The following is a 24934-nucleotide window of genomic DNA, read 5'->3' as shown; positions in this document are numbered from 1 at the left end:
GAACTTGCTGGTTCCCCCTGACCCTCGGCTCGGCTCCGGCTGGCTGCCATTGGTTGGCACAGCCGAGGGAAACTCTCTGATTGGTGCTGGCGGCGCGGCCCCGCCCCGGCCGTGCCCAGCAGGCTGCGCTGCGGGCGGTGCCGGGCAGGTCGCGGCGATGGCGGCGGTGTAGCCGTGAGCGGGCGGCGCGGGGCCACCATGATCATCGAGAGCGTAGACGCGCTCAAGTCCTGGCTGGCCAAGCTGCTGGAGCCCATGTGAGTGCGGGCGGGCGGGCGGGCGGGCCGGGCGGACAGCGCTTCCCGCGGACCGGGCCCGGCCGAGGCGTTACGGCCCTGCCCCGCCTGCCCCCGGCCCGGGCCCGGCGCGCCCGGAGTGCGGGACAGCCCGGGCCCGGGGAGGTGCCGGGGCCTTTCGTCCTACAACGTGCAGCGGAGCTGGAGAGGGGTTTGGAGCACAAGTCTGATGAGGAGCAGCTGGGGAGACTCAGCCTGGAGAAAAAGAGGCTCAGGGGGAATTTCTGGCCCTGCACAAGTCCCTGGCAGGAGGGGACAGCCGGGGGGGTCGGGCTCTGCTCCCAAGAACAGGGACAGGAGGAGAGGGAACGGCCTCAGGCTGGGCCAGGGGAGGCTCAGGGTGGACAGCAGCAGGAATTTCCCCATGGAAAGGGAGCTCAGGCCTTGGCAGGGGCTGCCCAGAGAAGTTCGGAGTGCCCATCCCTGGAGGTGTCCAGGGAAGGGCTGGAGGTGACACTCGGGGCTCTGGGCTGGGGACAGGATGGGAATCAGGCACAGATTGGATTGGGTGGTCCAACATCTTTTCCAACATCTGTGATTCTGTGTGCTCCCAACTGATGCCCTGGATATGCTGTCCAGTCCCAGCTTGGTAATCTGGAAGCAGAGCCAGGGGCTGCTGCAGGAGCTGCTGACAAAGCCAGGAATAACGCTGAAACTGTGGGAACTCTGCATTTCTGTTCTGCTGCTGCATACAGTGGGACTGGGACTGGGATGGAGTCAGCGTGGATCCATAAATGTCACGCATTTCACGGGTTCTAATAACTCAGCCTGGCTGCAAAGGGTGCTGGTGCCTGAACACAGCTGATGCTGGTGGTGGAAGCACAGCAAGGGGTCAGTGGGTCTCACCAGGGGAAGCTGTTTATCAGTGCCCAGCCAGGCTTAGGTCTCCCATGAAGCACAGCTGAGGCCTGGGGGAAGAGTTTTAAATAGGCCTTAGGTCTGCTCAGTTGCCATCATTAAGTATTAGGCTCTTGGAAGTTCTTTACGACTTTCGTTTCCCCTTGTTACAGTCACAGGTTTCTCTAGTTTTTGGTCAAACCCCACTGAAAGTCTCTAGACTGGAGCCTGACTCCTGCTCCTGCACTTTCTCTGCCAGCTCCACTCGTTCCTTGGGCATTTGAGCTGCGCTCTGGGATGTGATGCAGAGAGTCAAGGAATTGGCCAGTGGGCCCTGACAGTCAGGGACTCTGTAGTGGCACTGGAGTGACAATACAGCCTGGCTTACCTGGAGCAGTGCACTCACCTTGTGTGCTCCTCTAGTGCATAATGGGATGGGATGGTGTGCTTGGGAGGGACTGACGTGTGGAGAAAGGAAAGGTAATGGTTATAAAGTGAGGAATCATCTCCTCTACTTGAAAGTGAAGATTTATAGTCGGCGAGTGAGGGCCCCAGCACATCGCATACAGTGAATGCATCACATACAGGTTATTTCTCTGTGTGTGTAAGAATTGTAAAATCTGTTAATTTGTGGTTTCTTTGTTCTTAATTGCTCCATTTACCCTGGCTTTCACTGGAGGTTGGATGTTGTTGGAGGCTATATGAGAGCAGAGCAGAGCTGCTTGATTGCTGCTCATTGAGGATTTTTATTTCTGTCACCGGTTGCCCTCTGCTTGGCTTTTTGCTTTTTGCTTGTTTTGTGGATCTTTTTATTACTTGAGAGGGATTATTTTGAGGTGCATATACTTCAATTTTTTTCTTTCTATTTCCAGAGTTACTGTTCACAGAAAAGACATGATTCTCTCTTTAAATGTTAATTTAAAAAAAAAATAAAAAAAAAAAAATTCTGAGTATTTTAGGTTTCTGCCCCCACCTCATATCTGGCACCTGCACCCTCTGAGAGGCCAAACAAGGAGCTGTCCTGAAATCACACTGTCACTCTGTTTCATACCTGGGGTGTTCCTAGTGAATCTTGGAATCTAAAGCAATATCCAGTTTAAAGGTCAGTGGTGAAATATCACCACACAAAGGTGCTGTCTCTGGTCTTTGTGGAGCCAGACCCAGGTGAGGGAGCGTGAGGAGAGAACCTGGGTCAGTAATTGCTCCCCTTTAGTTGTTCTACCAGTGTTAGAAGGTCACTGTAAAATATGGCATGGAAGTATCCTTAAGGAGGAAACCCCAGCACATCAGGACAGTCACTGAAGCTGTACAGAATGTGTCTGTGTGTGTATTGAAAATGGACCTCTGTGACATTTTCTGAACTCCTTTATAGTAATGTTTTAATATTTAAACACAGTTTAATCCTTCTCAGTCCTCGTGCAGTGCCTTCCCTGGCCTGTGCTCTGCTGTGCGTGTAGAGCCACTGGAGGTGTGCCTGCTGGGCCCAGAGGAGGTTCAGCAGCAGTGGGGTCTGTCTGGGCAAAAGAAAGGTGGGTTTCCCTCAGCAGAGAAGAGGCACCTTTGTCAGGTGCAGTTGAGGGGTCCACAAGGCAACTAAAATACTGGGCTGTGGTTGCAAAAAAGCTCTTTTCTGTCTCCATGGCCCCAGTGCAGCTGTGCTGGTGCTGGGGGTGAGCCTGGCAGCCCAGGGGTGTTGCAGGAGCTCTTGGGGGCTCTCCAGTGACTGTGCCCCTGGGGTCAGCCTCCTGCAGCAGCCAAGCACAGTTCTCTCTCTCACTAGATGTGATGCAGACCCCTCAGCCTTGGCCAACTATGTCGTGGCGTTAGTCAAGAAAGACAAGCCCGAGAAGGAGCTGAAGGCTTTCTGTGCTGACCAGCTGGATGTGTTCCTGCAGAAAGGTGTGCTGGCCATGACTATCTGGGAGCTTCTGCTCTTGGTGGGCGGAGGGAGGGTGATGCACCATTACTGCCTTCAAAATCTTTCATGGTAGTCGTGAGTATTTCCTACGGAGTTTGAAGGAATAAATATCTTGTGGTTAAAAAAATAATAATCATAAGATGAAGTCGTGTAACTTGGACTTTTCACGGTGGGTGGGAGAAAATGTTATTAAATAAAAGCAGTTTAATTTAAAGTGTCAGTTGTGTTGCCAGAAGTTTCTCTGGCAGGTGTTTGGTAACTTTTGAAAACCTGGCCCATGTTAATCCTTCAGATTGCTGGGAAGCTTCACATGTGGCAATTTGCTTCATAGTCAAGGGTTTAGACACCTGGAAGTCTGACACTCACTGGGAAGGTTATTGTGCATTTCTTGTGATGTTGAACTGCTGATGAGGGTGTTGAGAATTATTTACTGTCATAAAAACTACCCTAAAGAGGCTGCTGAGTGTAGCTGATGGAACCTGTGGGTAGCTGTGGCCTTGTTCCTGTGGCCAGTCATGCTTGCCCCTTAGAACAGGAGAAGTCTGTTGCTGTCTGTGATACACCTGAGGAATTTCTTTCTCTAAATGAACAGCCTCAAGTGCCACAAATGTAATTCCAGCTCCTTCAGTGGAGCTAATGCTCATTAATCTGAGGTGCTGCTGCAAGCAGTTCACCTGGCTGACTGTTTTCAGAGTCTTCTCTGGTAAATGTAAGCATGTACTTATTTAAGTGCATATGTAACAGTATTTTCTTGTGTTCTGTATCCCCAGAAACTTCGGGGTTTGTAGATAAACTTTTTGAAAGTTTGTACACCAAGAGTTACCTTCCTTCTGCTGAGCCCACAAAGGCAGAGGCAAAGCCTGCAGGGCAAGAGAAAGAAGAAGTCAAGGAGGAGGTAATGTTATTTATTCTGCCTGTCTTTTATTTTCAAATTAGCTCACTTGCATTTGTGAGGCAAAATGTGTCAGAAAAAATATACTGTATTGTGACTAATGATCTCTGTGGTTCCAATGAACCATAGCAGGTGACTGTTCAGACAAGAGCATTTTACATCCCTTTGCAGAGTGTGCCTTCAATCAAGCACTCAAATCCTATTCCCAGTTCTGGCAATACCAGTGGATAATTACTTGGAAGGGTTTGAGAGGAAGAAGCAGTGAAAGCGTTACAAAACATATCATTTTTTTTGTATATTCTACGAGGAATGAAAATTACTTAAAATGTTTTCTGTGATGCTTAAGATCTTTGAAATATGTCAGCCCATGTATTGGAATAATTACTTTGGAAAGTCAGGTAGAGTTAATTTGACAACAGTTTTCTCTTATACCTTGTTTTTAAGTTCTTGTTTTCAAGTTCAAGACAAAATTGAAAGCAATCAAATTTTTTAGAGAAGGTAACAAATACTTGCGGAAATTCAGTCAGCCAAACCCAGGTCAGCCCAAACAAATGCAGGTCCTTATTTACCCAAATGTCGTTCATCAACTGATTTAAATTACAGTTGTATTTACTTTTTTTCCTCTTTTCTGATGTCCTTTTTTACCTGAGGATGGGATGTGGAGTTATGACAATTTATCAAGTAGCTTTGCTTATGCTTATTTGTTCATAATTTGAACAAGACTTTCACTGTAAGAGCTTTCCCCTCTGTTCTCAAAGTAGTCATAGTTTATAGAAGGTCCTGTAGAACTACCTTCAGTTGACATAACCAGTGCTCTGGTGGGGACAAAGAGGGAGTTTTGGGGGCAGGAGGGGAGTGGCAATAAGCAAAAGGAGATATCTAGGACAGCTTTATAGGACAATGTTACAGAATTCAGGACATTAATGAGTTATTTTGACATCAGCAAGGCCTTCACGATGTGTCGTGAAGCTCAGTGTGATTCCTACACAGGGAGGCCACGAAATAAACCACAAGTGGAGTCACAGTGAGGTCAGGACTGGGGGGCTCCCCAGTCAGCATGTGATACGCCTTGTGCTGGGAGCAGGACTGCAGCTGGAGCTCTCCAGAGCCCAGTCAAGCCAAGTCTTGAGTATTTCTGCCGGTTCTCCCCAGATAGTCCTGTTTTACAAGGATGCAGGAAGCCTTCCTTTTCATTTCAATTGGAAAAAAAAGTTTTTTAAAGATTAGTGCATGTAAACTTTTTCCACCAAAATTTACAGTAACTTGTAAGCAGTGTGAAGTGGCAGCAGAAGTGCAAAATGGGTCAGTGGTTTGCAGCAGCGGTACAGCTGACAGAATTCTGAACCTGCTGTGGTGGAGGCCAGCAAGCAAAGTGACCGGTTCCACAATGGGAGCAGGTTTTTTCCTTGAAGCAGTTGTTTGAAATGGCAGCTAGTGACTTCCCTACCTGGAGAGGTAGCTCCAGACTGTGTTTTAAAGTTCAGGAAGTACCTCACTTGTAGAATTGCTTTTGCTAAACAAGGCAGTAGACTGGAGAGAGATCTTGTCTTTCATGAATCCTGTTTAGAAACAAAACATCAAAGTGGTTTTCTTTAGGGGCATCTCTTCTGCAGAAAAAAGGGAAGTTTTGAAACCAAAACTCTTCCAACAGTGCTTGCTTCAGTCTAGTGCTTGATTACTTGTAATGAGTGCTTTGGTACTCTGGGCAAGTAATACTTGAGTATTGTTTTCTCTGGGATGCTGTCTGCAGCTTGAACTACATTTTGATGTAATTTTCTTCATTAAAAAAAGTGATACTCGTCCTTGTTTGGTAGTTGTGTGTTAAACAGAATTTTCAAGAGTCTGTTGAAGAAGAGCGGGAGAGCAGGAAGAAGAAATATTCCAGTCCCCAGAGGAGCCGTGCAGATTCCAGTGAGCAAAGGTTAGCTTTGAACCACAATATTAAGAAATTTTTCTGTATTTGCTGTCAGTCTTTGACTGTGTTTTTTTACCTTGTAGGTAATGATTTTTGTAAAAAATAGGGATTTTCTCCTTCCTTTGACTGTGATACATTGTGTGTATGCTGATCACATGCATGAGAAGTCTCCACAAGAAGATGGCCTCTTGCAAAAAGAGATTCCTAGGAATTACAATTCCTAGGAATGTCATCAGTTCCATGTTTCCCTTGGTATATAAATGAAGAATCGTTGGGGGGCTCTAGGGTCTGGGGGAAGTTGTTCACGCCATCTCAGCATCACTTGTAAAACCTTTTCTGGTCTGAGCATCATAACTCTCACCTTGCCAATTCCTGCTTTCTACAGACCAATGAATCAGCTTTAAGATTCTATACTTCTCTGTGTAATTTTTGAAATTCTGGGTGGAGTGTTTCACTGCCTAAGTGGATGGGAAGGATGAACAGTATCTTTCCGTGTTGCAAGCTTCTTTTTTAATTTTGTTTCTCTTTTCACTGACGTGGTCTACATTTGTCTTTCCTAGAACCAGGGAGAAAAAGCGGGATGATGGGAAATGGCGGGACTATGACAGGTACTATGATAGGAGTGACTTGTACAGGGAGAAGTCTGGCTGGCGCCGGGGCAGGAGTAAAAGCCGGAGCAAAAGCAGAGGGTTAAGTCGGAGCCGCAGCCGCAGCAGGGGCCGCAGCAAGGACCGGGATGGCAGCAGGAGCGGTGAGTACCCGCGGTGCTGCTCCATGACAACGTCCTATTGCAGTGACAGGTGTCACTTCTACATTCTGAATGGTCTAGCAGGCAGAAGATGCCCTTGAGAAGTTGGAGCAAATTCTTTTCATCAAGAACACAAATAGCTTGGTTTTTTTTTTGAAATTATTAATTAAGATGATGTTCTTCAGAGTAGAACAGTTAAGGGGTTTGTTTTCTTCTTCACTAACCTCTTAATTTATCCACAGGTGTATTCCTGTGGGTATCAGTAGGTCATATTTTTGTGCTGTGTTTTCTGACAAAGCTGTTGATTTTATTCTGTTTTCTTCTTAAGGACTGAACTTTTTGCAAAGCAGTGTTTCCCTCTTTCATTTTGTTACTGTGTATGTTTTAGAGAAGGCTTCTTTGCAGTTGCAGGTGGTTACCATATGATTGTTCTTTTAGGGCTAGTTCAGGTCTGTCGGAAAAGTAAGTGGCACAGATTACAGCATTCTACGCACCTTGAGACCGCGTTAGTTAAGGGCAGAGGTAGGTTTGTTGTTTCAGGCTTTTGCCCTTCTTTCTCCTTTAAAAGAGAGCTGTGAACTAGAGTCATATAAGTAGTAGAGGAATGAGTGTGCTTTTTGCAGAGAAAACTTTGGTATTTCTGAAGTTAAGCTTCTGTTTACATTGTATTTAGTTATTATTCCATTGGTAAGACTGAGCTCCTTCAAGAACAGTTCAGTGTGCAGAACGCTGAGTATTCCAGGGAACGTGTTATTATCTCTTGCTCATGGTTCTGACGTACTGAGAAAAACATGAAGGCTTTACTCAGCTTTATTTTCTTTAAACAGAGCACCGAGAGAGAGAGAGATCAAAATACAAGAGTGAAAAAAATGATGTTGAAGGCTCATATAATCCGGTGTCCGCATCTCCCAGTAAATCCTCTGAACAGTATTCCTCTGCACAAGCTATCCCCAGTGCTGTAACTGTAGTTGCACCTGCGCACCACCTTGAAAGCACCACAGAGAGCTGGTCAAATTACTTCAACAATCACAGCAATCCCAGTTCATTTGGCAGAAACCCTCCTCCTAAAAGAAGATGTCAAGATTATGATGGTAACTGTTCCTTAGTTTTCAGTTTCATGCCCTATTTCAATGTTTCCGTGACTTTATTTTTTTAGATACTCACTGAATGTGAGCAGCAAGTAACACCACAGTGGCATGTGATGTATACCTTGTGTGTAACAGACGCAGAGATGGCCTTCATTGTATTGGAGAAATGACTAGTCTTACTGGGGGCAGTTTGTATGTGCTGTGGCAATTGCTGGATAAGACGTATGGAGTTTTTTCACAGTTCTCTATGTGCTAGACAAATACCTTAACCCCTGGCAGTCCTGGTGCAGATCTGTGTGTGCGTTTAAAATAAATCACAGCACTTCTGACTGGTTTTTCCACAGCTTTTATGATGAATGCAAGTTTATATGCTTTTATGAAAGATTGATCTGATTGTAATTGTTCTGTGAAACCTTACATTACAATATAGTAAGATATCAGCGGATGCGTGTTTTCTTTGTAAGAAGTGCCATGAAAACCTGAAATGCTCTAAATCGCTGAGAACTAAACTGAAGCACCGTGTTTGTTTTGTAACACGAGATGAAATGTTCTGTTTTGCAGAGCGAGGCTATTGTGTCCTTGGTGACCTCTGTCAGTTTGATCACGGGAACGATCCTTTAGTAGTAGACGAAGTTTCCTTGCCGAGCATGATCCCGTTCCCGCCGCCGCCGCCGGGGCTGCCGCCGCCGCCGGGGCTGCTGCTGCCGCCGCTGCCGGGGCCGGTGCGCGGGCTGAGGCTGCCGCTGCCGCAGCCGCACCCGCAGCCCCCGCCGCCCGTCGTGCTGCCCGTCCCGCGTGAGTGCCGCTCCTTCCCGAGCCGCGTGCTGCTCCACACGGGGCCCAGCGAGTTCTGGGGGCTCCGCTGCTAAACCGAGATGTTCCTAGCACTGCAGCCTGAATTCAGTTCTGGCTGCTCAGCTGCTAAACCGAGATGTTCCTAGCACTGCAGCCTGAATTCAGTTCTGGCTGCTCAGCTGCTAAACCATGATGTTCCTAGCACTGCAGCCTGAATTCAGTTCTGGCTGCTCAGCTGGTAAACCATGATGTTCCTAGCACTGCAGCCTGAATTCAGTTGGGCAAAGGAGGGAGTCAGGGACCTTGCAGCTCACCTCTGTGGTAGTTGGTAGTGATTGGATTGGTCACTGGCACTTACTAGCCATGTTGTTTCCTGCTGTAATGCAAAAAATGTTGAGATTCAGTCTCCTAGAGGTTCTAATAAAGCTCCAGAGTTGGTGCTACATTATCTATCACTAGAAAGCAATACATTATTGACACATTTAAGATCTTTCCTAGCTCTGCAGTGATCTGAGATGTTACATCTTACAGACTCTGTGAAGAAATAGCATATTAGGGGCATGCTTACTCTGTTTCAGTGCTGTCTATTCCAGGCACAAAATAAATGCTGTGATAATTGTGTCCAATATCAGCAATTTTGGGATGAGGAAAAATTTGATACAGGATTAACCCTAAACTTTGCATGAGCCTTTTAGCAGGTGGAACTGACTTGCTGTGAGAGAACAGACAGTGCTCAGGGTGGTCTGTGTAGTGTCATTCCGGGTCCTTTTTGATCATACAGTCAGTAGGAATGTCTGTATGGTATGTGGGGAAACCAAAGCACAACAGCTAGAGAAATTCCTTGTCTGGGAATGCCTCTTGCCCTGCAGCTCTTGTTTCAGAACTGCAGCCGAAATGCTGCTGATGTGATCCCTTGCTCTGAGCAAGCCTCAGCTCTCCATGGTAGAGCTGAGAGAGGAGCTGCTGTGGCTAAGACATCTCTAGCACTAACGAACCACTGGGGAAGAAAAGACCCTTTTTTCTTTTCCCTGAGAGCATTGTCTCCTGAGAAAGAGAAAAGATGTTGGAATCGGAGTAGCTTACCTGAACAGGCTTCTCATTTTACTGCTGCTGTAGTGGGATTGGGCATATTTACAACCCTGACCTTGCTCAAAGCGAGGCATAAACACAGCATTGAATTGTTTTCACATTTTGCCTTTGAGCTGTCAGTGTGTGATCTGTTCTGTGGTGTCATTGCAGGACCACCTTTAACACAGTCCAGCTTGATAAACAGTCGTGACCAGCCAGGGACGAGCGCAGTGCCCAGTCTGGCACCCGTGGGAGCAAGGCTGCCTCCTCCTCTGCCTCAGAACCTGCTCTATACAGTGTCAGAACGTAAGCAAATGCCCTTTGGGTTAAATCTGTTTGATGGAAAAATCGTAAATTTTCTCTGTTGATGTATGATTAGAAATTATGATCTGTCTTCCTCCAATATATACCAATCTAAAAAGAAGTCTGATGGCTCTCCCTGGGTCAGCCCATCATCCATTCCAGAATGGAGTGGCAGCAGTGCTCTGTCCTGGTCTGAGGGGGAGCTCTGTGGGGAGCTCTGGGTTTCACCAGCTCACAGCAATCCAATTGTTGCATAAGAAACGTTCCTTTCATCTTCAAGCCATTCAGTAGGACATTAGTAATTGAAAGATGGATCTGCAAACCTGTAATTGCTGTTTAACTTGGGCTTTATTCCTCTCCTGTTTGGACTAATACAGATGAGAGGTTTTTTTTCCCAGTTGTATGTTGCAATAGTCTGTACAGTCTTCATGGACATCAGTACTTTTCCTACTCTTTTTCCAGAATCACCCTGGTTCTAGCTTTCTAAAAGTTGTTAGCTTTCACTGGACACATCCCTCTTCCTCAACAGAGTTCAACATTTTTAAAAGTATGTTTTTATGAGGGAAAACAGAAAAATACCTGGAAAGTCCTAGATTACTGAATTTAAATACAACAAAATTTATTTCTTTGATAATTGAAAGATTAATGGCATTTCCATGTTCTGTATGACCAAAATAAAATAATTAAATGTCAGTGTTTTATAATACTCCCATCTGGGTTTTTTTTAACATAAATATTCTGAATTTTATTCAGAGAGGGGATCCACTTCAGTTCATGATCCATGTCATTTTATTTGTGACTTCCATGCTTTTCAGAGTTTCAGATACTCAAATTTCTTATTAGATAATCTGTTCAGTTATCCCCAGGTCCTGTTGTGTGTCACCATCTGATCTTTTCAGCTCCAGAACTTCTAATGGGTGATTCTGCCTCGGAGCTCACAGGGCTTCACAGTAATTCTGTTCTGCAGAACCTCTGTGGAGACTCTCGTGTCCTGTTCTTGGACTGTTGGGATAGCAGCTGCTGGTTGCCCTCCCGCACTCAGTCATGTTCTAATTCAGGGAAGAGGAGCTTGTGGTTCAGCTCCTTCAAGGTTAGAAGTAGTTCTTGTTTTAGAGTGTCAGGCTCTGCTATCAGTGTGGGTATTGTGGGGCATCTGTTTTTAACTGTAGAGTTGTCTTTGTTGCTGCAGAATAAAGAACTGAGATTTTGGAGGAGTTCATGTCTGTCAGGTTCCCTTGTACAGGCATTCATTCTGCTCCTGGATGTACTGTTCCTGTGGAGGCACTTCACAGACTTCATTCATTCTACTTCTTGTACAGCTTTTCCTGTTTAAGGTTAAAAAATGCATTATCCTCAATTTGGACCTTGGGCTGGAGGAGCAATAGGAGTAAATTCTGTCATCTTATATTCTTGTGGTGACCCTTCTAATGAAAGTGATCATTAGTACCTTACCTAAGCTAGGCAGCTGATCTCACTCTTGCATAAAGAAAATTCAGTAGGTAAGTATTGGTTCCATTACCTCATTTCTCAGGTTTTTTTTTGATTGAAATAATTTAAATATGTTCTTCACCTAAAATTCTTTTCTGAGGAGAACTAGACTGTTGGACAGCTAAGGCTGAAAATATCTTTGCATCTTAGACTCTACAGTATAAATGCTGAAACCAAAGCCTGTGTTATTGCCCTTAAAACACTGCCAGACGTTGTGCACGCTGTCACACAGACACCTCAGGCCCTTCCAGACAGTGGATCAGCAGTGCTCTGTATTGTGACCTGTGTTCTTTGGACAAACAGTACCAGGATAAAAAACAAATGTGTCCAGATAGGCTAGGCCTGAAGATCAGGTGAGGGTTTGCAATGGCTGCACAGGTTGGCTGTACCACCTCTCTTCTTTCATCCAAGACAGCTTCTGACTCTTGGACATCTGTGCACTGCCTTAAAGGGAAATTAACCCCGAGTCTTAAACTCACCTGAAAAATTCTGTCGTTTCTCTCCTTTTTTTGTAGATACATATGAGCCAGATGGCTATAACCCTGAAGCTCCTAGTATTACCAGTGCTGGTAGATCTCAGTATCGGCAGTTCTTTACGAGAGCACAAATGCAGCGTCCAAATCTAATTGGCCTAACATCTGGGGAGATGGATACAAACCCTCGAGGTAGGAAGGGTTCTGGTCATTGCTGTTGCTATTTTTATCCGAGACCGTCAATACTTTTCCCTCTTTCCAGGCTGAAAGCACTAGTTTTTCTCACTGATCTAGTGTTTCAGAGCATTTTTTGGGACATTTCTACCTTTTTTACATGTTAACTTGCCCATATTGAAGTCAAAACAGGCTTTTTGATTAAAAATAACCACTTGCTCGGGAGTGCTGCAAGGGTTTTGTTGGTTGGTTGGGGTTTTATTCCTCTTAAGCCTGTGAAGGTATTTTCCAGGTACTGGAAGCTCCTAGAAACAAAAATGGTGCCTAAAAACGTCTTTAGCAGCACAGTCTGCAGACTGCTTTTGATCAGCCATGGGCACAGAGGTGATGATCCAAGCTCCTTGCCTTGGCTGTGACGGTAGGGAAGAAGGGAACTATCGTGGCATATTTGGTGCTTCACGGCCTGACTCTGTCAGCCAGGTGTTCTCTCTGAAATGAACACTGCAGGTATCATTCCAGTTTCCCAGCTCATGGGAATCCCAGTCTGTACTCACCTAATTTCTAGCCCCTGCCTGAATGGATGTGGCTGCTGTCTCTTAGTGGTGATGTGTACGAAATATCTGTTGAGGCAAGGGCACAAGTCAAGGCTCTTCAAAGTTTAGTTGTGGTAGCAAAACTTTCTTCCTCCCTGGTGTTTTTCCTGCCCTGAGTCTTAAAACCAAAGATGTTAAATTTTGGGTTTTATTGTTATACTTCAGTATCTCTTACTCAATGGATAAGATTTTTTTAAATTTTATTTTCAGTATTTCCTTCCAATGACTCATCACATAAGGAATATGGTTAAGTATTATTGTAGAAATTGCTGTTGCTGTTTTCATCTTAATGACTGTCACAGATGCAGGGTTGGAGCTTAATTGCTGCCCCTCACATTCTCTCTGAGAGCCCATCCCAGGGCTAAGGCAGGGATGAGTGCTCCGTGGCCTCACACAACTTGTTTTACTGTCTGTCACAGGTGTAAAAGGTTTGCTCTCAGATCCTCCTCCAAAGTGAGGATGCCGTACCCAGAAATGCCCAGTCTCTGTTCTTACCAGTGTAACCAGCAGAGCCCTGGCTTATGTAAAAGCCATAGAAATTTCTGTATAACTCAGACTTCTTTTTAGGGGTTGAATATTTGGCGTTCACAGGAGATTAACACCAAGAGCATAATCTTGAAAAGATTGCAAATAAATTTCTAGCAAACTCTGTGTTGGTAGAATTTGCTTCAAACTTTAAACCTAATGTCTTGAAAGAGTGTAATAGTTGTGCTTAATTAACAGTTTGCTGCTGAAACCTGGCTGGAGGACTGGCAGTGGGATAGCAGTGGAAAGAACGGGTTCTTTGTTGCTTTTGTTCTGTCAAGGGTTCACACAGGGCAAGCTGGTTATATTAATTCAGCCCCTGCCCATTGCACAGCTCTAACCTAAAGCCTGGGGATCCACCCATGTTTCTTTTCCTCCTTTTGTTTTGTTGGGATTTGGAATTTTCTTTTTTTTTTTTTTTCTCCTTTTTTTTTTTTTTTTTTAGTTTCTTTCCTTTTCCTGCAGAATTTGAGTTTCTAGCACCTGAAAAATGAAGTTTTAGCTTTGTTTCTTCAAGCTAATACTAACCTTAAAGGTCAAATCCCATCCCTCCTAGCTGGACCACATGTGTTTCTTTCAGGATGTTTACTTAGGCTAGGAAATAATATGAATGATTTTGTTCAGAAACAAAACTGACCAATTTGATAAAGTCTTGCTAATGTTTATGTTTTTAATCTCAGTTCTGCTTTGCTGTGTGAAAGCTTTTCCATGTGTTGTGGAATAACACAGGCCTTTTTCCTTCCCTCCAGCTGCCAACATTATCATCCAAACTGAGCCTCCCATTCCCATTACCAATAACAGCAGCAATGTCACGAGAGTTGTTCTGGAACCAGACAGCAGGAAAAGATCTCCAAGCAGCATGGAATGTCCACCATTGAAGAAACCCTGGTTGGGAAAGTAAGAATTAGCTACAGATGTTAATTCAAATGTACTTGGTTGCTGTCAGTGCTGTGAACGTTGCTGTTCACCAGTCTCTGGAACTTGGGATGGTTGGGTCAGAAAGTCTGTGTCTACATAATGTGGAGATTAAACATGGGGTCAGGGGGAAGCTCTTTCTGTTAGTGTCTAGAGGGTGTACTTCTTAAGGGAAAAGCGCCATTTAGATGTGTGTTAACATTTGCTGCCTTACTTGGGCACATACGTACTTACCTGAACTCTTCCTGTTCTCCTTTTCTCTAGGCAAGTCAATAACAACCAGAATAAGGCAGGGTTTTTGAAAAAGAATCAGTATACTAATACAAAATTAGAAGTTCGAAAAATTCCACCAGAATTGAACAATATTACACAGCTCAACGAACACTTCAGCAAATTTGGAACTATTGTAAACATTCAGGTAAAAATCCAAAGTCCAGTTTTATGTTTGTGTGTGTGCATTTTATTTTCCCTGACGCCTGCTTCAATACTGCATGGTTTCTTTGAGAAATCTTAGTGGATTTGGGAGAGGAGGTAATCAAGTTCAGAGAAACCTTTTCTTGGTCTACTGTGTATTATTGTATTGATTCTGTAAAACATACTGGCTTCTGCCTTCATGATGCCTAATTATATTTGAAAGGCCGAGAGGTTTAACAGTGTCTAAACCAACTCGGGTTTCTGAGCAACTTGTGTGTGACTTTGGAAAGAGATGAACTGACAGTTTGTCTTGTATGATAGTCTTGTGGTGTTTGATGGTCAGGGTTTTGACAAGGATGCTACAGAAGAGTCTTTATCTGCTTCAGTTTGTTACCACTTGGTGTCCTAGAACTGGATCCAACTCAGAGGTGTCCTTGCCCGGTAAAAAATGGAAAAAGCACTTGGAAGAAAGTAGTAGTTAAAAGAGCATTTAATTTCCATTTATTTTTCTAGACAAATTGGTTGACTCTCAAGTCCTCAGTTGGAGGTCTAAATAAGAGACAAATACCTGGGAAGCCTCTGTATTTCTTGATAACTTTGTCTTGGCCCAAAAGATACTGTGGTGCTTTCTGCACCTCTCTAATGAAATAATGCATCTCAAACATGCCATCTCAATCGCTACACTGGAAAGTCCAGGATATATTTTTATTGCTGTGGTACTAATTTTTAGAGAAAAAGACGCTCATTCAAGGCTTTGAGATGCTGCTGCATTGAGGGTGTGGTGAGGCTTTGCACTGTGCCCCCTCAGGCAGCACTTGGCCTTCGGGAGGCTTGGATAAAGAGCCTTTGGGTCAGCACCCAGTGATTACCAGACATGCCCCAGACATGCACAGTGCTCTGAATGTGTGGTGCTGTTGGTGGAGGAGTCTTATTCATTCAATCATTTAAATGTATATAGACTTCGCTGCAAGTACATGTAATGTTTGCCAAAAGCTACTTTGCTTTAATTACACAGAGTGTCTCACCAGCGTTTTGAGTTGTTAATACACTGGATACCCAGCTTATCATTGCACGTTATTCCTAGATGGGTTTGCTGATGATTGAAATGTTCTCTTCCTTGAGAAATATGAATTTGTGGACTTTTGCCTTAGGTTGCTTTCCAGAACGATCCTGAAGCTGCTCTCATTCAGTACTTGAGTAACGACGAGGCGAGGAAGGCGATTTCCAGCACGGAGGCGGTGCTGAGCAATCGGTTCATCCGGGTGCTGTGGCACAGGGAGAGCGAGCAGCAGCCCCCACTGCTGCAGCAGCAGCAGCCACCGCCCGCCCCACAGGCCCTGCAGCACCTGCAGCAGCAGGCCCTGGCCACGCAGCCCGCCGTGACGGTGCACAGCAGCCTGGCCAAGGTACGTGCACTGCCAGGGGGCCCAGCAGCGTTCCCAAGTGGCTGCTGCTGCACAAAATGCTTTGCGGTGTCTGACCTTGATGTGTTTGGATCTGTGGACACACAGGTGATGAACAAACCCCTGGCCTCTGGTGCCTACGTCCTTAACAAAGTCCCCGTGAAAAGACGCCTTGGAGCAGCGGGGGGGAGCCAGCCTGAGCTCAGCCAGCCCGGGGCTGGGGTGGAGGAGTCTCAGGTATGTTGAGAGTGGACCGTGGTCCTGCTCTCAGGTACAGCTTTGGTTTGTCAGCCAGGAAGGAACGAGCAAAGAGAACTTGTTCCCCCTTGGTTCTGTTCCTTTCCAGTAATGTTTCATGTAGCCATGGTCAGTCACTTCTTCCTTGTTTCATCAACTGCTTATATGGAATAGGGACAATGACTTGAGGAGCTATCAGCTACAACACTATCAGTGTTTTAAACAGCATAAAATATTTTTGGCAGTGCTTGACAGTAAACAAATCCGGCAACCTGTATGTGAGACCAGCCTTTTGTTGACAAATGCAATGGCTCTCCCGGTAATTTTTGGGCTTATGCTGTGCTTTAACAGCAGTGCTAGAAGCTTGGAGAGTATTTGTGGCGAGAGTTCAAGCTGATACTGTTCAATTCACACTGGCACTGTAGTGCAGCACGTGTTCTGGGCCACGGGGAAGTCCTTTTAAGAGAGGAAGCATGGGGTGGCTTTTGCTGCCTTACTTGATCAGAAAGTGGGATGTTGGGCTGTGACCGCGGAGCTGAAGCTGAGGCAAGTGCAGATCATCACCTTCAGCAGTGTCCTGGTGGGAATCGGGATGCAAAGGGAGTGTGCCATGGAGAAGGAAAGACAGTATCTTTCCTAAATCCTTTTAACTGGACTCATGTCTTTATCCATGTGTTTTAATTGGACTTTCTGCCTCCTTATGCAAATCTGTACATCTGAGTTGGTGTTTCAGGGAACGTGATCTGCTGAAGTTCCCTGCTGGTGTATCACAATCCCTTTAAAATATTCCATATTTTACTGTGTGTTTTTTTACTATTTCAGATATTTCCTACTTCTGCAAGCCACTCAAAAATGGTTTACAGTTCTCCAAACTTGAAGACAACTCTGAAGTCTGGTGCAGGGTCTAAACCTCACGACGTGCAAGAAGTCCTTAAAAAAAAGCAGGTACTTAATGCTTGATGTGTGACAGTGTGAGGAGCAAAGTGCTTTAAACGTAAGGTTTGATGGCATCTGAAACCTCATCCCCTACAGCTTTATGTGTGGGGGTGGAGCTGGTCATGGTTCTGGGAGAGCCTTGCAAACACACACTGGGGTAGTCATGTGTGGAGTGTCCTTCTGGGGTGTCTTACTCAATGCACTTGGCCATGTTGGGTTTTCTGGGTTTGCTTGGGGTTTTCTGGATTTAATGTCTGTAGGTGTGAGATTCTTGCATGACAGTGCACAGTATATTTCTTAAGAGGTGTCTGAAGGGGGAAAAATGTTAATAAAGTACCTTACAGCAGCTAATGAGCATTTTATTTATCTTTTATTTATTGAATCAGCTGCACTTCATACTTGTGCTTTTTGCGAATGGTACTTTTGGTTGTAGATTTCACTTGCATAGCTCGAAGAGGACAATATGATCTCTATGAGTACATACAGTGCTAGACTGCTTTTTACTGATGGAAAGAATTTTTTCCTCTTATAGGAGGCAATGAAACTCCAGCAGGATATGAGGAAAAAGAAGCAGGAGATGTTAGAAAAACAGATAGAATGCCAGAAGGTAAGTCTGGGATGTGGCTAGTAAATACATTCTGGTTTTGTAGGTACCTGTTTGTTCAGGGCCATTTTTCCTGGAATTTTATGTTCCTGTACTTTTATTATTGTTTAGATGCTGATATCCAAGCTGGAGAAAAACAAGGCCATGAAACCAGAAGAGAGAGCAGAAATTATGAAGACTTTAAAGGAACTAACAGGAAAAATATCTCAGTTAAAGGACGAATTAAAAACTTCATCTACAACCTCCACACCATCCAAGCTGAAGTCCAAGACAGAGGTATTTATCGCGCAAAACACTTTCCTGCTTGGTTTTTGTAACTGTTTCTATTAATATGTCGTAAAAATGCAGTAGCGTTAGATCAAAACACTTGCAAGCAGCATTTTCATGTGAATGATAACCGTGAACAACAAGCCATGGTTGAAGGAGCTCCATGGCCTATTTTTGCTTGTAGCTCATTCATGCTTGTTCCAGTTCTAAAGCAGAGAATTCTGGGTCCTTCAAAAAATGGTGGGGGACCACACACACGCAGAGGCAATTCAAATAAAACTGAATTTAGGGAAAAGTACGGCTGTTGTGTCCTGATCTGTCCGCATCACTTACGTGACTGTACTACTGAAGTGGAATAAAACGTTACAAGTGTTTCTTAACGGTTCTGCCCTTTCCTTTTGTTTTCTCTTCCCACCTCTTTTTCTGCCAGGCACAGAAGGAACTGCTGGATGCAGAGCTGGACTTCCACAAGAGACTGTCCTCTGGAGAGGACACAACCGAACTGCGGAAAAAGCTCAATCAGCTACAGGTGGAGGTGAGCTGTGTGCCCTGCTGCCAGGGAGTGTGTGAATTGTGGTGTTTCGGATCCCTCAGCTTGGGGATGGCTGTGTTCTTTCCCCAGGCTGCCCGCTTGGGCATCTTGCCTGTTGGCCGAGGAAAGGCGGCGGCGGCGCAAGGCCGGGGCCGGGGCCGGGGCCGCGGGGGCCGAGGCCGGGGAGTGCTGAACCACATGGTGGTGGATCACCGGCCCAAGGCGCTCACCGTGGGAGGCTTCGTTGAAGAGGAAAAAGATGAATTGCTACAGCACTTCTCTGTAAGTGTCGCCTATAAATTAATATACGTTTGCTTTACTGCTGTAAAATCAAGCTCCTCTTAGAACAGCAATAAATGGGAGCTTTTGCCCAAAAATACAAGTGCTGCAATACTGCTGGCTGGTGCAGCTGGGAGTCCTCTGGCTCTCGCTTTTTCTGTCCAAAAGATCAGATTTGAGTGTCAACTGCAGTCGTACCACATGGTTATGGAGGTGGAAGAGAACATTACTGCTGGTCCTAACAAACTTTTCCTCACAGAAATTTGGAGATATTGAAGATCTTCAGGAAGAGGATTCCCCATTAAGTGTTGTTGTAACTTTTAAGTCCCGCTCAGAAGCTGAGAATGTAAGTAGAATCGTGGATGTATTTTTTCACATATCTAAAATAAGGGTTTTTAACGACTTGTGTCTGCCTTTCCGTCTTAAAATTCCAGGGGCTTTTGTCCCCCAGTTTGAGCTTGATAGCGTTTGGTGCTGCTGCAGGTAGTGCTGCTGAAGGGGGAAGTACCTCCTGGTGGTCTGAGCAGTGACACAGGGCTCTCCCTGATAAAGCTGCATGTCCCCGGCAGTTCCGAGCTCTGCTCGTTCAGGAGCAGGAATTGGCAGATTTGGGTGTGGCTGAAGGTGCTCTTGGAACACTGAAGTGGGTGATTGTGGTTTATATATCTGAGCTCTTCAAACGTGCCTCTGTACCACGTGCTCTGGGTCCGGCCTGTTGCTGATGTGAAAAGTTCTTCACTTGATCCTCCCTCTGAAAATGTGTGCATTTTAACACGGCTCAGGCTGCTAACCAGGGATCCCGCTTCAAGGACCGACGGCTCCAGATCTCGTGGCACAAACCCAAGGTACCTTCTGTGTCCACAGAAGTTGAGGAAGAGGAGTCCAAGGAAGAGGTATGAAAGTCTCTTAATAATGTGATCATTCTTACTGGAATCTAATAGATGAGAGCTCTTAGGATGCAGTTTCCTGTGTGCTGAAGAAACTTCATAAAAGATGTTTTTGCAAACCGGGAACTGAACTGGATTTGAATAGTCAGGTGCGTTTCCCACATTTTAAAAGAGAAAATGGGGAAAAAAAGACAATTCTTTTGGATAGGCTGTTAGTTTTGTCAGTGATGTAAACGAGCCCTGGGTTCTGTATGTGCAGGCTGCAAAGCCTTTTATCCCTCACTTCTTCCTGCTCTACTGTAGGAGAAGTTGTGTGCTCCTCCCTGTAATTCACCTTAACACCTTGAGCTTTTAAAAGTTATTTTGTTGTGGCATTTAACAAACAGAAACCTGGTTTGGGAGAGGAGGGCGAGTGGTGGTTTATTCCTGCTTCCTCTGAAGGTTTGCTCTCTTTCTCTTTCCTGACATGAGGCTGCTGTTCTTCCCCTAAAACTGTTCGGATGTAGCTGTGTGTGTTTCTGAGACACACGCCAACACCCGAACCAGATACCCCTCCCAGCTGGTGCTGTGAACTGGGATGGGTCCCTGGGCATAGCTTGGAACTTGTGTCTCAAAGTTCATTTTTTTCCTTCCTCCAGGAGACCGAAACCTCAGATTTATTTTTGCACGAAGATGATGACGATGATGATGAAGATGAGGATGAATCCCGTTCTTGGAGAAGATGAAACTTGATGTTCCAAGTGTATAATTTTAGGAATATAGTTCAAACTACATCTTTTAAACATTTATTTAAGGAAGTTGATGAGCCAAAAAGAGCTTTACTTTCTTTTCAAACCACAAGATTTACTATGAGCAGTTTGGTATGAAAGCATTCGGGACGCAGAGCTGTGAGACTGAGCTAGCCAAAGGCCCAAGAACTTCTTACAGGATTATCAAGATCACCAGGGTGGTGATTTTTTTTTCTATTTAAGAAGGATTAAAAAGGTCGGGGGGGAGGGGGAGGGAGGGTTGGAAATCAGTATTTTCTTGTCCTCTTTTTGTGTCACCTGTATTACCTTGTTTTGGGTTTTTTATAATGTGATTGGTTTGTTAGTTTATAATTGAAAAGATATTACAGGTTTTATTTAGCAATATTACGGAGTTAGGGGAAAGACAAACTTTCATTAAATATTATGAAAGAAAAACCGGCCTCATTTGCTCGTTGAAAAAAGGGAGCATTTTGTTTCCTGTGGAGTCTCATGTTGTAGGAGTTATTTGTGGCTAGATTCTTAAATCATTTACTTCAGTGTGTGTGACAGCCACACGGTCTCCATGTTGTGCTGCTTTTTGTGAGGGAAGGTGGAAGAAACAATTGAACCAGGGTATTGTTATAACATTGTCCAGTTCACTTTGTTTCTCCAAATTCTGCTTCACAGAAAGCATCAGCAGGAACACACACTGGAGTGGATTTCCACTCCTTGATTTCCTTCTGTCATTTCAGTGTAAGGCTCAGCGTAAGTCAGGCTGTTTATTGCATTTCTGTATTTGTGAGCAAGAATGAAAGGAGTCCCAGTCTTCCTCCAAAGCAGCTGAGCTGGCCCCTGACCACCAGGCAGGAGCAGCTCTCCTCTCCCTGGCGCCCCGGGCAGTGTTGTTCTCCCCGTGTTCCGGGCAGAGCCCTGCGGGGTTCGGAGCAGGGTGGGCTTCACCCCACAGGACTGGGGGGTCCTGCGTAGCCTGGCCCCACGCCAGGGCCCCGTGTCCCAGGGGTGTTCAGAGCTGGGTGTGCTGTGTGTCCCTCGTGTCCCAGGGCAGTTCCTGCAGCCCGTCCCGTTCCCAGTGCCTCTGCTGTCCCTGTGACCCGGCGGGCTGCGAGCTGGCAGCGGCACAGGGGCTGGGCTGGCTCTGTGCTCCTTCCCTGGCTGCCCCGTGCCCTGGCCACTTCCTCAGCGTGCTTTATGTGCGTTCCTGCACAAAACCAGCGCCGGGGCCGTGCACAGCGCTCTTCTCGCTCGGGTGATCCCCGGCAGTTCCTGACTGAGGCACGGCACCTGCCGGGCCTTTACCTGCCTGGGGCTCTGAGCGTGGCCAGGGCCAGGTGCTGAGCACCCTTTGGGGTCACGGCCCCGCTGGCCCTGTCCTTGTGCCGTGCCGAGACATCCACCTTGTGTAATGGCCTCTTTCTTGTCAAGGGAATGTCTCCAGGAGTCTGTCTCTTTCCAAACCTCTCCTCTTCCTGCAGTTAGGACTGTCCTGCTAATGCTTGAGACTAAATTCCAGGTGTGAAGAAATGGAGGAGAAACTCACCCCGTGAACTTACAAGAACGTCTTGCTCTTCTCCCATCACCTCTAGGGGTTTTAATGTCTGTGGCACAGTGTGCATCTTGAGAAGTCCATTGCAGCAAACATGTCCGAGTCCTGACAACTTAAAAAAGGAGAGAGGGATCAAAAGGATTTATATATATATTTTTTGTACAGGGTTTTTTCTTAAACTGTATAATTTTGTAAATATTTTGCTCTTTTTGTGTACTAAAATTACCGGCGTATAGATTTCAATAAGAACTGTTGTATTTTTGTATTTGGAAAATGAAAATTACAGTGGATTAATTAAGCTGTAAGAAAAATTGCAGTAGCCTTCGACACACACAGAATGGATTCCTTTTCATATGGTTTTAGCTCTAAAGTGACGCTGGCGTGGCACTTGTGTCTGGGGCCACGGGTGAGGGAGCGAGGGCTGTCCCAGAGCTCCATCCCTTTGCTGTTTGCCCCCACAGTACCCTGGCAGGGTGGCCCGAGGGCTGGCTGCCGTCCCAAGGGTGGCTGCTGCCCCCAGGGCTGGCAGTGCCCCAGCCTGGCTGTGCCTGGGGGGCAGAGGGGCCACAGCTGGCGCCGCAGGAGGAGGAGGAGGAGGGGAGCTGTGTGAAACTGGGCTGCCTTTGCCAAAGCTCATGGAGCCTCCTCTGTTTTAGGGCGTGCTGGGCCTGTCCTGGGGTGGTTTGGTTTGGATTTCTGTGTTTCCACAGCCAGCAGGGCAGTACAGCCGAGTTCATTTCGTGGTGATGCTTTACTGGGAAATTCACAGCCCCCAGGGGTACCTGTGTGCCCCAGCCACGTGTCCCAGCCTGAGCTGGGGGACAGGCACTGAAGGATGAGGGGATGGGAAAGGAAGTCACTGTGCAAAGAATTCCCTCCCTTTCCCTTTCAGGTGCTGAATTAACCTGAACAAAATAAACAAAACCACTCAAATTTGAAACCAGGCACCTGCTTAGGAAAGCACCCCTCTAACAAAATCATGTGAAAAGGAACAAAGCTCCTCTTGGTGTATAGTAACCTTGTACTATAGTTTTTACAGATTGTGACCTTGTGTAATAGGATAATAGCTGATATTGTTGAATTTCTAATTGTTTACACATTAAAATTCATATATGTAATGTTTGTTTTATTGATTACAAGCCACATTTCTAAGATGCATGTTGACTTTTTTGCAATAAAGTTACAGTATGGAATGGTTCAAGATTTAGAAAAGACGAAATTCTAACTGAAATAAATGGGAAGGAGAACCATTCAAAAAAATTACAACTCCCAGAAAAAGAGCATTATCACTTCTTTGGGGGGAAGTGGGTGTGTGAAGGGGGGTTTATGTGTGTGTAACGTGTGTGTAACGTGTGTGTGGGTTTGGTTTAGCTCAGAGCTGAGAGAGAAAGCTTCCAAGTGCCTCGGTGCTCTGGAACAGAACAAGTTCAGACAGGTAAATGGATGGGGGAGGAGATGGGGTGGAGGGAGTCCAGAAAAGGCTGTTTGACATTTCTGAGGGGGCTCAAGGTTTAACAGAAGCTGGAGGAAGCTGTATGGTCCGGGGTGGGTTCCCAATCTCCTGCAGGTTTGCCGTGTTTTGGACGATTGGATGCAAATCCTGGCAGGACACACCTGCCAGTCCCGACTCCCTTGCAGATTGGGGTGAGAGCTAATTATTACTCTGTTATTATCTTAATTCTTGCTCTTTGGCCCTTTCGCCGGTTCATGTTATTCCCTCCTGCAACCCCTCCTTGTACCCGCTGTGTCCAGGTGCTGGAGGGTGATATAAACCCCATGTTTCTCTGCTGTACTGCTGAAGAGCTTTTCTCCATGACAAACCTGTGGCTTTGAGACATCTCAGGGCCAGGAGTTAAACTTCAGAATCTGCCCCAGACCCTTTTTCTGTCCACAGCCAGCAACCAGCCTCGTCCTGCAGGAAGCAGCAGTGTCCTTTAGGAGACAGGTGGTGCAGGAAAGGTTTAGTGGCCAAAGCACTTGCTGCTTCCCTACACAATTAAAATTCATTTTAATGGGAAAAGGGCGTATAAAAAATTGGAAGGGGAGTAGCATTTGTGTGTGTGTGTGTGGCTTTGGATGTATTCTTTCCCCCAACCATTCCAAGTGTCATCTGAGAGATGCCTGAGCACAGCAGCAGCATTGTAGGGTGGGACAGCTCTTTCCCCAGCCATGGGCCACAACCCTGCCCCTTGGAAAGGAGCAAATATCTACAGGAACTATTTGAAGGGATGAGTCACATAAAGGTAAATCGTTGCTGTAATTGTCAGGCCAAGAACTCTCTTTGTTGTCTCCCGTCGAGGCTGTATGGAATGCGGCACTAACTTCTGGAGAGGGTTCCCAAAGGTGGCAATCTAATTTTAACTCATCTCTGGAAATGTGGGACCCAGTTCTGTCCTCTGGAGCAGGTTGTGTAACGTGTCTGGGCCTTTACTGATGAGATCGCTGACACAAGGGGTGTTCAAAAGGGAAAAATAAGTTTGTCTGATGTTTCCCTGGAGATTTTTATATGCTTCTACCACTTTATTCCACGACAGACGTACAGCTGTGATGATCAAAACCTAAATACGTAAACTAGAGCACTTTCTTTCTCTCTCTCCCCAGGATCATTCCACAGGCAATTTCCAATGACTGCTCAGTAATCTCAGGTAGGCTGATCCCTGTGGGATGCTGGGTGCAGGGAGAAGCAAGGCAGGGCTGACGGGGGGCAGGGTAAAGCCTCATGTGCCACGTTGCCAGATGTCTCCTTCACCTGCAGCTTCCCCTTTTTCCCACCAAAAAATCAGCAGGGTTTTTCACTACCTGTTCGTGGCATCTGGAAAACACAATTTTTGTCACAAACATCCGTTGGATTTGAAGTTCAAAAATAGGTTTTACCTGGCGGAGAGACTTCAGCCCGAGCAGAGCCCGCGACAGCAGGGGCTGTCAGCACTCGCTGCCTCCGCTGGGGCAGAGGCGAGTGCCCGAGGCCAGAGGGGAGCCCCGAGCAGGAGCAGTGACCCCTGTCAGCGCAGCAGGTGCCCGGCAGCACTCGGTGGCCCTGTGCCAGCTGTGGGTG

General features: G+C 45.9%; 1 protein-coding gene across 4 annotated transcripts; it reads left to right on the top strand.

Annotated features, from left to right (window-relative positions):
• The first annotated feature begins 129 nt into the window (after positions 1–129).
• RBM27 (RNA binding motif protein 27) lies at positions 130–23115 on the top strand. Of its 4 annotated transcripts, XM_014253255.2 has the most exons (22): positions 130–257; positions 2914–3032; positions 3822–3946; positions 5758–5864; positions 6419–6609; positions 7045–7128; positions 7434–7697; positions 8256–8489; positions 9729–9863; positions 11864–12013; positions 13863–14010; positions 14293–14446; positions 15594–15848; positions 15954–16082; positions 16905–17027; positions 17551–17625; positions 17734–17898; positions 18320–18424; positions 18512–18703; positions 18960–19046; positions 19483–19593; positions 20226–23115. In XM_014253255.2, the coding sequence occupies exons 1-22, from the start codon at positions 199–201 to the stop codon at positions 20310–20312; spliced, it is 3099 nt and encodes a 1032-aa protein (XP_014108730.2). In that variant the 5' UTR covers positions 130–198; the 3' UTR covers positions 20313–23115. The 4 variants fall into 4 exon arrangements, with proteins under 4 accessions (XP_014108730.2, XP_014108731.2, XP_087919707.1 ...); XM_014253256.2 differs by lacking the exon at positions 7045–7128; XM_088063581.1 differs by lacking the exon at positions 11864–12013.
• The last annotated feature ends 1819 nt before the right edge of the window (positions 23116–24934 follow it).

Source organism: Pseudopodoces humilis, chromosome 17 (assembly GCF_049639895.1).
Source record: "Pseudopodoces humilis isolate 2021_Gansu_Grassland_sample_001 chromosome 17, ASM4963989v1, whole genome shotgun sequence".
Taxonomy (NCBI): Eukaryota; Metazoa; Chordata; class Aves; order Passeriformes; family Paridae; genus Pseudopodoces; species Pseudopodoces humilis.
The sequence above is the reverse complement of the archived record's forward strand: the minus strand, read 5'-3'. Positions and strand labels throughout refer to the sequence as shown.